The 12,762-nt window shown below is 42.2% G+C and overlaps 1 protein-coding gene across 1 annotated transcript in view; it reads right to left on the reverse strand.

Moving 5' to 3' along the window:
* The window catches only part of CRYBG3 (crystallin beta-gamma domain containing 3), a 100,289-nt gene that overhangs the window by 42,609 nt on the left and 44,918 nt on the right, over positions 1-12,762 (reverse strand). The window contains exons 4-7 of the mRNA XM_038766203.1: positions 5,858-11,051; positions 3,456-3,503; positions 3,024-3,139; positions 1,699-1,846 (exon numbers count right to left, since the gene is read on the reverse strand). Of these exons, the coding sequence (XP_038622131.1) occupies positions 1,699-1,846; positions 3,024-3,139; positions 3,456-3,503; positions 5,858-11,051 (5,506 nt within the window). The remainder of the gene's footprint in view (positions 1-1,698; positions 1,847-3,023; positions 3,140-3,455; positions 3,504-5,857; positions 11,052-12,762) is intronic.

Below are 12,762 nucleotides of genomic sequence, written 5' to 3' on the forward strand. Positions count from 1 at the left end.
AGGTTCTTGAGGAGTGGGGAAACATGGACTGAAAGTTTTTGTAGAACAACGATCCAGGCAGCAGAGGAAGTATGGACTGGAGTGGGGAGAGACTGAAGGAAGGGAGATTAGCAAGGAGGCTGATAGAGTAATCAAGGCAGGATAGGGTAAATGCTTGAATTGCCTTGGTAGCAGTCTGGATGGAGAGGAAAGGGCAGATTTTACTCCATGTTCCTCAGGGGGCTCACAGTCTTAATCCCTATTTTACAGCTAGGGAAACTAAATCACAGAGAAGTTAAGTGACTTGCCCAAGGTCACACAGCAGGTGAGTGGCAGAGCCACGATTAGAACCCAGGTCCTTTTGAATTCCAGGCCTGTGCGCTATCCACTAGGTGAGAGCTCCTTCTCTATGGTGCTCTCAACTCATAGCACATATGTGCAACTGCTTCTCTCGACAGCGCACCGCTTTCTAACCAGGTAGATGGGTGCTGTCAAAAGAGCATTCCCAAAAGAATTCTTCCTGAAAAACATCATGAAAACATCCACTGTGGAAGAACTGAATGCACTTTCCATCATCATATGGCATAATGGTAAGATATTCTTTAAATTGCAGAGTTGAGTATTTCCTTCCCTAGGTAGGGCCAGAGCTAGTTCCATTTATGCAATAGCCAAAAATATCCAAAACAACTTGCCTATGACCACAGTTCTTTTGTTAGTTATTAACAGCTCTCTACATGTTAATAAAGTCCTTCTAACACCATTGAAAAGAATGGTACATTAATACTTCCCCAGGGCTCTGGGGTAGAGTGAAGGACCACATTACTACCTGACTCACAAGCAAGCTTCCTTTGCATTGTTCTGAGCAAACAATGTCTTTTCTCAAGTCATTGACAATTGTGACCACAGTGCTTTTCCAATAATTCAGCGCAAGCGGGAGGGGTGCTAAAAAACTGAAAAATGAAAAACCAGAGCACATTCTTCAAACAAATTCAAAGAAATAATGATTTCAGGGAACCTGCTATTAACTTGCTATTTAAAGTTGTATTCTTGGGTTTGACTGTCCTTTCCCTTCAGGGGAATGTTCTCTCTCACTCTGCTTCTGCAGTAATGCTGAAAACCCCTCGATGGAAAGGAGTGACTGTCAATATCCTTCAGACTCCTAGCACAGTCATAAGAGGGAATGTGAAAGACCTTCCCTCGGGGGACTTCGAGCAGACCAAAAACAGCCTAGAAAATACCTTACCACAAGGATAAAAACAATGCACATAGATTTTTAAAACTAGGATCTATTCACAGAAAAATAAAAAATATTGAAGAATATCACCTTTCTCTTCAGAGCACTTGCCTAACATTCCTCTTACCACGAAGGAAAAAAAGAAAGACTCACTCTTCTCACATATTCCACACAATTTTACTGGATTTTGCCACCTACTTAGTACTATCCTTTTTACGAGTTAATAGTGCAAAAACTGACACACTTACATTTCATTCCAAACACTAAGTCACTATTATACACACATATGAAAGTAAAGGGCAGTCTCATAAAATTTTAGTACCATGCTCCGCACTAAATAGGCACTCAATAAAAATACTACTGACTGACTTTACAGTTGGCATTGAAGGTCAGTTTTAGCCATTTTGAAAATTATTTGGGCAATTCCTTATTGCATCAATTAGATTTATTTCAATCAAGAAATATCAAAAAAAATGCAAGGATACCTTTAATACTTGTTTGATAGAGCCAATCACAAGGGTTTTTGGATGGTGTTTCTTGCCAGAAAGACTCCAGTTGCCATTTAGCACTTTTTCTCCTTCTTCTAGAACAGATTTCTGACCTCGGAAATGTGATTTCTCATATAAAATCCAACTAAATTCACAAAAAGCAATAGCAGAGCTATAAACAAATTGTTGTCTTATGAGATAGCAAATCATAAAATGATACTAGTAAAAGGAAATAGCAGTTCTCATTCATTTTTACCAACTTTTATTGTTTTCACGACTGTGGTCAATATGCTGTGTTGGCATTTAAGATATGGATTGAAACAGATTATTTGAGTAATGCAGAGAACACTACAGTATAAAAAGAACTATACAACCCAAATTTTCACCAACATTGCCTTGTCCTGTACCAAGTACTTAGTAGTCGCATTCAGCACGTGCTCAAAAAATACGATTTCTTTCTATGATCCACATGGAAGAAATATTTTCTCTGAAAAGTTTGTTTTATAAGGCTATTAGGCCTTTGTCACTGAACCAAACACTCATCTCTTTACTTTCCTACCTTTAGGCAATACATCATTTGTGCTCTATGTTATTGGCTAATAGTAAATTGAAATGTTTACCATCATGGTAAAACAATATGGAAATGTTGTAAACGACATAAAGACTGAAAGCACTGATGACTGGGCTAAACTCACAAGTAAAAATTGTATTAGGAAATTCTAGACTTTTAATTATTTCCAGACTGCCCTTAAAATAGAATAAGCAGCAAAAATAAATGGACTTTTCAATTATTTTTCCCTGCACGAAGCCTATTTTATTGCCGGATTTATACTGCACGAATTAACTTCTAGAGTCTTAACCATCCAGCCTAAAAATTCCTTACCATCCCACAACTTTTGCTTTGTTTTTCAATGTTGTGTCTCATACTGTGGCTCGAGTCTGTGCCTTTGAGTTTCCCTTTGTTGTAGCTCTTGCTCAGAATAGAATTAAACCATGAAATAAATTTGTGCTGACAAGCTATGACACTGCCCAAAATGTACACCTAGAGACAACAGGTTGGTTGAATCAAAACACCCCAATCCTGGCTATGGCTTTTTTTTTTGTTGTTGCTTCAGGAGCACATAATACCAACCATATTATAAAATCCCAGTAGTTTCCAACTGCATCCTCTGTTTCAAGAGCTAGGAGGGGAAAAAAATGCTTCTACAGAATCAGTGGTGAGGTTGGAAAACCAGAAAAACAGAGAATAAAATAGTTCAGAAAAATCTATGATGCACTTTTTAAAAAGCAACTTTTTCCAAATAAAGTCATGGTTTTCTTACCAGCCCCTAACGACTCTGATCAATGCTCCATTTGGATATGTCCAGGATGTGGCATCAAGAACATCACTGTAGACTTCGTGCTTATTCTTATCCCCAGGAATGTCATAGATAATCATCTGCAACAATGTACAATATACTACATATAAACAGGGACCACTTTAAGGACTGCACTTGCATTTAAAAATTTTTGGCACTTTCATGAGATAGAGATTATTTTAATATACAGCATGCATACTTCCTTTCTACAGATTACCCTGACAGGTTTACAAAGGCTGGAATCATTTAGTTCCAGGGTGTTGGCTGCAAGATTATGGAGCACAGTAGAAAGTACCCTCTACCACGTGAAGGACATTTCACAAGCCAAACAGAGCCAAACTAGTAATTGTGTTTCAAATGCCATCCTGGTCAGCGTAATGAGAAGAATGCCCTTACCTTCCCTGGCCTTGGGTTACACCTCAAACTTTCCTTGTCGATGGGATACTGAAATGATAAAGATGGCAGAAATCAATATTTTCAATCCTAAGCAACATGAGTACAAATTGCAGTCTAGCATTGTTCTAAGAGGGTTTTATTGTCTAGGTAATGGCTGGTCATTCCCCCCAGTTCCAGACAGCATTAGGTGAGAATAATAATAATAATAATAATAATAATAATAATAATAATAATAATAATAATAATATTTGTTAAGTGCTTACTGTGTGTCAGGCACTGTACCAAGTGCTGGGGCAGATACTCGCAAACTGAGTTGGGCACAATCCATGTCCCATGTGGGGCTCCCAGTCTCAATGCCCACTATATAGATGAGGTAAATGAAGCCCAGAGAAGTGAAGTGACTTGCCAATGTCACACAGCAGACATGTGGCAGAGCTGTGATTAGAACCCACGACCTTTTGAATCCCAGGCCAATGCTCTATCCACTACGCCATGCTGCTTCTCAACCTCTCCCCTCAGCTCCCTCGCCATGGAGCACCCTCCTCTGGTTATATATGTATATATGTTTGTACATATTTATTACTCTATTTATTTATTTTACTTGTACATATCTATTATATTTATTTTATTGTGTTAGTATGTTTGGTTTTGTTCTCTGTCTCCCCCTTTTAGACTGTGAGCCCACTGTTGGGTAGGGACTGTCTCTATATGTTGTCAACTTGTACTTCCCAAGCGCTTAGTACAGTGCTCTGCACACAGTAAGCGCTCAATAAATACGATTGATTGATTGATTGATTGGTTGGCAGCCTCCCAGACCATCGGCAATGCAGCGTGGAGGTGAAACGACGCCGAGGTGTTCCTCAACAGGCTGGATCTCCTCCCCAGCTCACTCTGAAAAAGGGGCCTTGTCCTCCAGTGGAGGGGATATATTACTTCCTTTCTTTCCTTTCCCCTTGGTGGTTTTCCTGTGGCCCAATTCGTAATCCACAAACTGGAGAACCTGGTTTGCTCCCCTTATACTGCTGGCTCAAGCTGAGTGAAGCTCTGTGACAAACTGCATGAACATTTCAACAGGCTGAAGAGAGCATCGAAACCTTTCCATGAATTATACACTGGTGCCCACTGGAATAGCTCTGTTTTTTTTCTTTTGCTAAATGCTTCTTCTGACTGCAAATGTTTTTGCTCCTTCAGCTCAACTTTCTTTACTTGGCTTTAACTTCTGCCCTACTTCTATTTGGCGTATTTCACAAAGTCAGAGCAGAAAAATTAATCCAATCACGGTGCATGTACAGCTTGAACCTGAAGTCCTTGTGTACAGGTTCTAAGAAGTTTCAACCCAATGCTAGTACAGTGGGTATGATGCATAAGGGCCACCCCCACTCCCATGGCAATTATGTACATCTCCTTATACTCTGTTGCTTCCCCTCTCTGCTTTATTTTGTTTGTCTCCCCTACTACACTGCAAGCACCTAAAGGGCAGCAACCATGCCTACTGCATTCTCCAAAGCAATTAATACAGTGCTCTGCACACCATAAATATTCAAGAAATACTAGTGACTGGAAAGGAAATCCTGCTTTAATACAAATAACAGTATTGAAATTGAAATGCTTTAAGAAAAGGGAGGGAACATGACTTGGTGGAAAGAACAGAGACTGGGAGTCAGGAGACCTAATTTCTATTCTCCACTTTGCCACCGGCCCCCTATGTGACCTTGGGCAAGTTATTTAATCTCTCTCTGTGAGCCCCGTATATGACAGGGACTGTGTCTAATTTGATGCTCTTGTATTTAACACAGTGTTTTGGCACTTGAAGAATGTGTAAAGAGGCACCATATACAAATTTTAAACTTGGCAAATATCCAAGCTCTTTTATAACGCTCACCAAAATCTCATAACTTAGAAATAACTAGGAAGTTAACATCTATCTTCCCCTCTAGTTTGTAAACTCCTTGAGGCCAAGGATTGTGTTTACCATCTACTATCTCACACTCTCCCAGTCATTTAGTACTGCCCACTGAATAAAAGCCACTGACTGACTAGGTGGAAAGCAGTGACGCTCTCCACCTACCAAAAAACCGCAGAATGTTTTCCACTTAACCTAATTTTCAAAGTAAATGTCAGCCAAAGGATTGGGTAATGAATGTTCTACTTTGCGTTTATTTGTTTGATAAACATATTTTGCTTTCTCCAAGAATGAGTCTGACTACAGTAAATGAGATAGGGTTGTCCTCAATTAGACAAATAGGCTTAATTATTCAGTTGTGGGGCTTTTTAAAGCAACACGTGGAAAACACCTTACCAGATGACTCTTTAGATTCTTTCATAATAGGAAAACAATACAAACCCTGATCTTTCTAGACCTTTGTACTGTAATTGCTTAATATGGAACTGACGCATCTTACCTTTGGAAATGAGACACCTTGAGAACGAAGACCCCTTGGAACAAATGTTTCCTGAAATACACTTCCTAATCTGGCTCCTCTCTCAGAAGAATAGGCTTTGGCAGTCTGCAGACTCTGAGAGTACGCACTCTTGGAAGACAGCAGTTTAGTACTGACATCAGGCTTTTTCAAAAATGGAAAGGGCACATGGTGAGGCGACACCTCTTCCAGCCTTGAGCCAGTTTTCTGGCTTGAGGTGGAAGGTTCATTTGAAGGAAAAAATGACCCTTTGGGTCTTCCTGGGTCATCTCCACAGTGAACTGTGCTTGGACATTCTGCCACTTGGCCAGAAACTTGTGATCTCTTTCGGACCTCCGGGACGTCTTCCTCAAACGATCCTTCATCCTCTTCCTCCTCTTCCTCTAGGTCTTCCTCCTCTTCCTCTCCATCTTCCTCTTCCACAAACTGACTGAACTGCAAGCGCTCTGATACAGACTGGAGAAGTGACAGAATGGAGGAAGGTTGGTCGGTGCCTACCCTGGATGTTTCACTAGAGCCCGGTCCTGGTGAAACCTCACTGGACGGCATTTCTTCCTGGGCACTGTCATCCTCGTAGATGGGCGACAAGGCAAAGGGATAAACCTTGTAGCGCTTGGCCTCGACCGTTAAGAACGGTTCAGAGCCCTCACTCTCAAAGGCCTGATCCAATTTCCTCTCCTCTGCAGCAGGATGGTTAAAGTCAATGCTAGCCTTCAACTTTTCACCGGCTGCACAATGTTGCAGCTCACTCGTGGACGTGCTAGGGAACAGGAGTGGAAGGGCTCCCTTTTCTTCTGCAGACACATCTCTACCTTCGTCTTCTAGAGGCCCTTCGTAGAGTATCGTAAAGGCAGAGTTACCTTGCTCATCTTGTGGAATGAAGGCTAGACTTGCTTGTCCACCTTGCTCATTGTTAAAATCCACATCTCTCTCAATTCCAGAAACTCCAGCTACACATGCGTCTTTATCCACGGGGAATAATACTTTTAGTTTGGCATCTTCCTCTATAAATTCAGTCCTTAGCAAGGTAGGAATGCCTTTATAATCTTTACCCAATGCAGATAATTCCTTTGTTATCTGAGACTTAATGTTATCTGAAGTGGTCTCCTCAATTTTCCCAACACTCTCTTTAATGCCAACTTTGGCATCCATTTCGTTTGCTTTTTCCATTTCCAACATAACAGGAGGTTCTGCCTTGCTACTCCTTTCTGTCTGACACATTTTAGAACTCAGGTGGCAATCTGGAAAGTTGTTTTCATCTTTGGGTGTGTGAGCCATACAAGTATATTTTCCGTCATTCGAGAAGGGAAACAAATTGGAATTTAAGACGGATGCTGCTGCAGGTTCAGTTATAGATTTCTTATTACTCATACACTCTACTTGAGATGATGCTCTTTTCTCTTCAGATATTTCTTTTCCCGGCTTTAAAATCTCCTCTGATTTATTGCTGGACATCAAAGTAGTACTTTGGTGATGTGGGTCTGACATAACTTTACCATCATTGACATTTTTATGGCATGTGTCTTCTGCTATTAAAACAAGGTCTGATTCCTGCCAGCCTACACTATCAGAATAACCAAGACCATTTCTGGGAAATGGGAATACTTTGTCAGGATTCATTTCTCCTCCTTTGACCAAACCTGCCCCATGGTCTAAGTTCCCTGAAGGCAAGTGCCTCTCCGTTTCTTCATTTCCACTAGTCTCAATTATACTTGCGTTTACTGCCCTGCAAGCCTTACCAAAGATTTTGTCTACTCTATCATGTGGCTCAATGATTCTGTCTCTGTTTAGGATGGTAGCAGGCTGAGCTACAGCATCACTCGTACTGTCGCAACCTTCAGAATCACTACCACAATGCTGTACCAATTTTTGCTGGGCTGAACGAATAACGTCATCAACTATTTCCTTGGCTTTAACGGCTAATAAACTAGGCAGATTACCACTACTGGTACCGACAAGGAGACGCTTTTCACCATTGGAAGTTAAAAGGCACTTTTCATCCCTTCTATCTTCAGAGACATTTTCGGCCCAGAAATCACCCAAATGATTTGGTTGCTGAGTACCCGTTTGATGTTCCCCTTCAAAAGGAGTATTTATAGGGGCAAGCTCTTGTGGAGCATCCGGATTCATTATAACACCTCGGTTTTCACACTTCCACTGGGTACCATCTGCTTGTTCCGATTTCAATTCTTCTCTGGCAGAGTTTAAAATAACGGCAACCAAGATATCAGCTGTTTTTAGCAAGCCCTCATTAGGGTCCACAAGTCTGTTGTGAGGGCTTTTCCCGGCCACTACGGCCTCAGCTGAGGCTTCAGAACACTGCTGGATCCAGCTGTTAACTGACGCCAAAACCTCAGAAGCCATTTGACCACCAGCTTCCACAGGGCTTTCTAACACACCAGGGGTTGGGCGATCAACATGTACATTCCCTGTATGATCTTTAAGTACACCATGACCACGTCGGTGACAGAGGGCCCCGTCTGCGACTATATCATTAGATTTTTCACATTCCAAAAGGCAGCTATTAGGTATTAATGTATTAGCTTTGGATGTCTCTTCCGATATGGCATTGCAGAAAACTCTCTCAGTTTCAAAACCTCCTTCAGGCTTAGATGAGAGTGAAATGTTAACCTCCTCTGGCTTCTTGGTGGAAGATGAAAAATAATTCGAGGTATCACCTGAAAAAAGTATTTGTCCTTCTGGTCTGGGAGATGAGGACAGTTTCTCTGGCTTCAGAGAAGAGGAAGCCATGGGAAAGCTTGTATCTTCTGAATAAGGAATAAAATCTGTCAAACTGACATCAGCTTCCTGAAATTTTGAAGGGCCCTCAGGGGTTTCAAGAACCTCCTTTGTTTCACAACTACCCCTAGCTTTAAGGGGAGCAAAAGAAATATTAACCTCATTGCCATATATCATCTCTGTGACCTTATTGGTGTGGCCAGGGGACACGCAATTTTCAGAAACAAGAGGAAAGTCACCACAGGGCTTAAGGCCGTAGTCTGCTGCCCTTGATATTTCTTGCTCCTGGACATCTTTCAATGTAGAAACTAAAGGGAAAACCTTGATTTGATTATTAGGACCAATGATAGGAAGAACCACATTAACGTCATTATGTGCTGCAGACTGAGAAATACTATTCTGGTCAGTATCAGCAGACGTGGAGGAAGATGGAAAATTTGGGTTCAGAGGCATTTCTGCAACTTGCTGAGTAGAAGAGGAACTAGTCAAGTCATTGTCTCTAGGCCCAAAGAGGAAAGGAGAAACCTGAGAAGTTAGTGGACCATCCTCTGATTTAAGAAGTGAGACCACAGTAGCAGAATGAGATTCCACAGCCTTGGGCTGATTATTTCTTTCAGTTTTAGATAGAGCCTTAGTCAAGTCACCCGCAGTGGTTTGGAGGAAAGGAGGGCTGACCTTTTCCATATTGTTCTCTCTGTGTTTGGTAGCTGGAGGAATACTCTTGAATTCCCTCTCATCCTGAGTTGTGGGTGCTCTTTGAGACTTATCAATGCTTTCAGGTCTCAGGCTGGAAGTCCCCACACAAGAAGCAGAAACAACATTAATTTCATGGGCTGAGGCAGCACAATTTTCTGTCCTGTCAGAAATGGAGCTGGAAACGTAGCTCTCTTCAGTCTCAAGGGCCTTATCCAGAGGAAGAGGAGGAGGAGGAGGTAGGATGATAGTGTTAATAATAGTTTCAGAAATATTTGGCAGCATTGCCCAGCTTTCTTTTTGATGAGTACAAGGCACACATGAAATATTAGGGACACCGACCTCTCCAGGGCCCGACAACTTGTCTAAGATGGCACCTTCAGAATCAATGGTAGGAGGTGAAACACCAGTATGGCTACTTTTGCGTGCAAAGGTAGGAGAAGTTTTTGTAAACTTAGCTGAAGATTCAGATAAAACGCTACCAGTATTCACTGAGTCCAGGTAAGATGCTGAATTCTGGTTTCCACAGGTAACCCCAAAATTATCCTCAGTGGTTAGATTATTTTGGACACAGTTTAACTCCCCTGTTTCACTGATACACATAAGTGAGACATGAACCTTTTGGTCGCCTTCCACAGCAGGATGGCTTTGATCAGAGAATTTGCAAAGGAGGCTGCTGTCTTTTGAGATACCTACGCGGTTGTTGACTAATTCTGGTTTGGAAATGGGCTCGATTACAATTTGGGCAGCTCTTATTTCCCTCAAACATCCACCACTTGAAATTTTTTCCTGCCCAGGTTTTTCAGTCATCCCAATTGCCTGTGAATCTGTAATTTGGGGTCTGCTGCCTTCATTTGCATGTTTTTGAATTATCTCTGCTTGCCTCCAAAGAGCAAGCCCGTCCAATAGACACGCTGGAGCATCAGATAGCGTGTTTGACTGACTCTCCATCAGATTACTGGTTGCACGCTTGCTCGTTGGCACTTGCAAGTCCTCATCCAGAATGGTTTCATCCAGATTTGACAAAGGTTCACTTTTACCTTCACTTGTCTTGAGTTTGATATCAGTCACCTGAGCACAGGACTGGATCTCAGGAGGAGCAGTGCTATGTGGCGGATGAGGAGTGTCTCTGTCTTTTACCGTGGTAGTGCTTTTCCCTAGGCTGCTGTCTACTGAAGCTGCTTTAGTCAGACAAACAGGATTGCTGGGGACTTCCCCAATCCTTCCTGGCAAGTCTAATGAGTCAACTATATTTTGTTGAGGGTCATCTGGGATTTTGGAAACAGGTGAACACTGGGAAGGATAAGGTGACTCTGCCCCTCCAATAGAATTTCTCTTGGAGTCAATTTCTGCAGGAGAAGTTGGTAAAGTACTTCTGGAACCTGGTTCATTTCTATTTAATATATCCTTAGAAGAGTCTGTATCTTTCAGATCTGTAGCGGACAGGCAGGTCTCTGCTTTGAGATTAGCTGTGTTGCACTTATTGTCTCCTGAATTCCTTTTAGAGAAATGTCCTTCTCTGTTGGTTTCTATGCTAGAAGGTGGACTTGGAGAGATGACTGACTGATTTTCATTTCCAGTTACAGTGCAAGGATTCACGGACGAAGAAGAATTGTCTGTATCATTTTCTGTACGGGTCACATTCGCTACTTCAGTCTGCTTCCTTAAAAATCTCCGAATCTGTCTGGAACCCCGATATGTTGAATAGGTCACTGAAGGGGCCTCTGGCTTACATTCAATTTGCCTGTAACAAGAAAATTGTAACAGTGGATCAGGAAAGGTAACTACTACTTATTCCCTGCTGCCCACCAACATCTATTCACTCCTCCTCCCCCTGCAACAATGTTGTGCGGATTGCAACTCACTCGTTTTACTAGCGATTGGGATTAGCAGCCTTGCCTAGAAGGTAGTTCCCCATCTGTAAAATGGAGATAAAAAAGTGCTCATCCTCCTACTCAGACTGTGAGCACTCCTTGGGACAGGGACTGTGTAAGACCTGATTATCTTGTGGACTACCCCTGGGTTTATTAGTACAGTGCTGGGCACAGAGTAGGCAGTTAAATACCACAAATATTATCACTATTACTCGAATGAGTTTTCTAGAACTGCTGCAGGCAGATAACCTGTTGGATCATCATATTGTTCGCTTAAAAATTGGAGGTAGAGTCTCTCCCCACCTTCTAACCCTCTTAAAACCTCATCCTCTCCAAAAGGCTACCCCAGATTAAGCCTTCATTTCTCCTCCCCATCCTCCCCTCTGTGTTGCCTATACACTTGGCGTTGCACCCCTTAGAGACTTTGTTACTCACCCCAGCCCCACAGCAGTTCTCTGCATATCCTTAAGCTTTACTATTTTCCCTATCTATAATTTACTTTGATGTCTGTCTTCATCATAGACTGTAAGCCGTGGGCAAGGATCGTTTGCACAAATTTCCCGGGTATTACCCATTTCAGCCCTGTTCTGGCTCTGGCTTTGTTCAGGGAAGCTGATCTTGCCCAGCCTTTTCATGCTGCTTGTCCAAATGATCATTTTATGCCAGGGTTTGGCTTTCTCCCCCTGGCCTTGATACTCACAGTCTCCCTGAGATCTCTCTGCTACAAACAAAAGGCTGCCTGCCTTTTTCCAGCAAAATGTCACTTCACCCATCCCTATCTCCATTACCCTTTGCCCTGGTCTCACTGTCCCTCTCTTTTTCCTTCCCAATCCTTTTCTCTGACTTCCACAGCTCATCTGGAAAGAGGAGTAGAAAGAGAAGAGGGAGGAGGAGGGATTCCTGCTGCCTTCAATGAACTGTGGTACACGGAGCAGAGAACAGAGAGCTGCTCATTCCTGTCCTCTCCCGGATCCTTGGCCCACAGAAAAATGCCATCACCAGCAGTGAGCCAGTTACCACACTTCTCAGGCTCTGTCTGGCAAAGAAGGAACACCTCGGAGACAAACTTTCCTATATTTTCTAATCCCACTGTGTATCTCCAGTACGTGCCATTTTTTGTTTCCTCTCTCGGTGGCTTTCTTTACTGCATGAATTAAGGTGGCACAGAAAGAGAAAGGCAAAGTTTATAAAACAGACATGGCCTGTTGGCCACGTGCAGACAAATGGATCTTAAACTTCTCAATTAGAGCCCAAACATCAGCACCAGTAAAACAGCTGGAAGAGTATTTATTACGTACTTATAGTGTGCTAAGCTGTGCACTGTACTAAGCTCAGGGGGAAAAAGTACATGGATGGGAATTAAACACAGCCTCTAGCTTCCAAGGGCCTTGCAATCTAAGAACAAAAAGGGGAAGGGAGAGAGAGGTGACAGATATATAAGGGATGAAATTGAAGGTATCTTCTCTTATTTGACTAAATAGGAATGCACCTATTTGTTTTGCTTTTACTTCTCAACACTCTTTATGCCCTTGGGAAAACTGATGCTGTGAAATGGAGGAGCAGAGGAAAAAATCAGAGTGG

This window comes from Tachyglossus aculeatus, chromosome 24, assembly GCF_015852505.1.
Source record: "Tachyglossus aculeatus isolate mTacAcu1 chromosome 24, mTacAcu1.pri, whole genome shotgun sequence".
Classification (NCBI taxonomy): domain Eukaryota; kingdom Metazoa; phylum Chordata; class Mammalia; order Monotremata; family Tachyglossidae; genus Tachyglossus; species Tachyglossus aculeatus.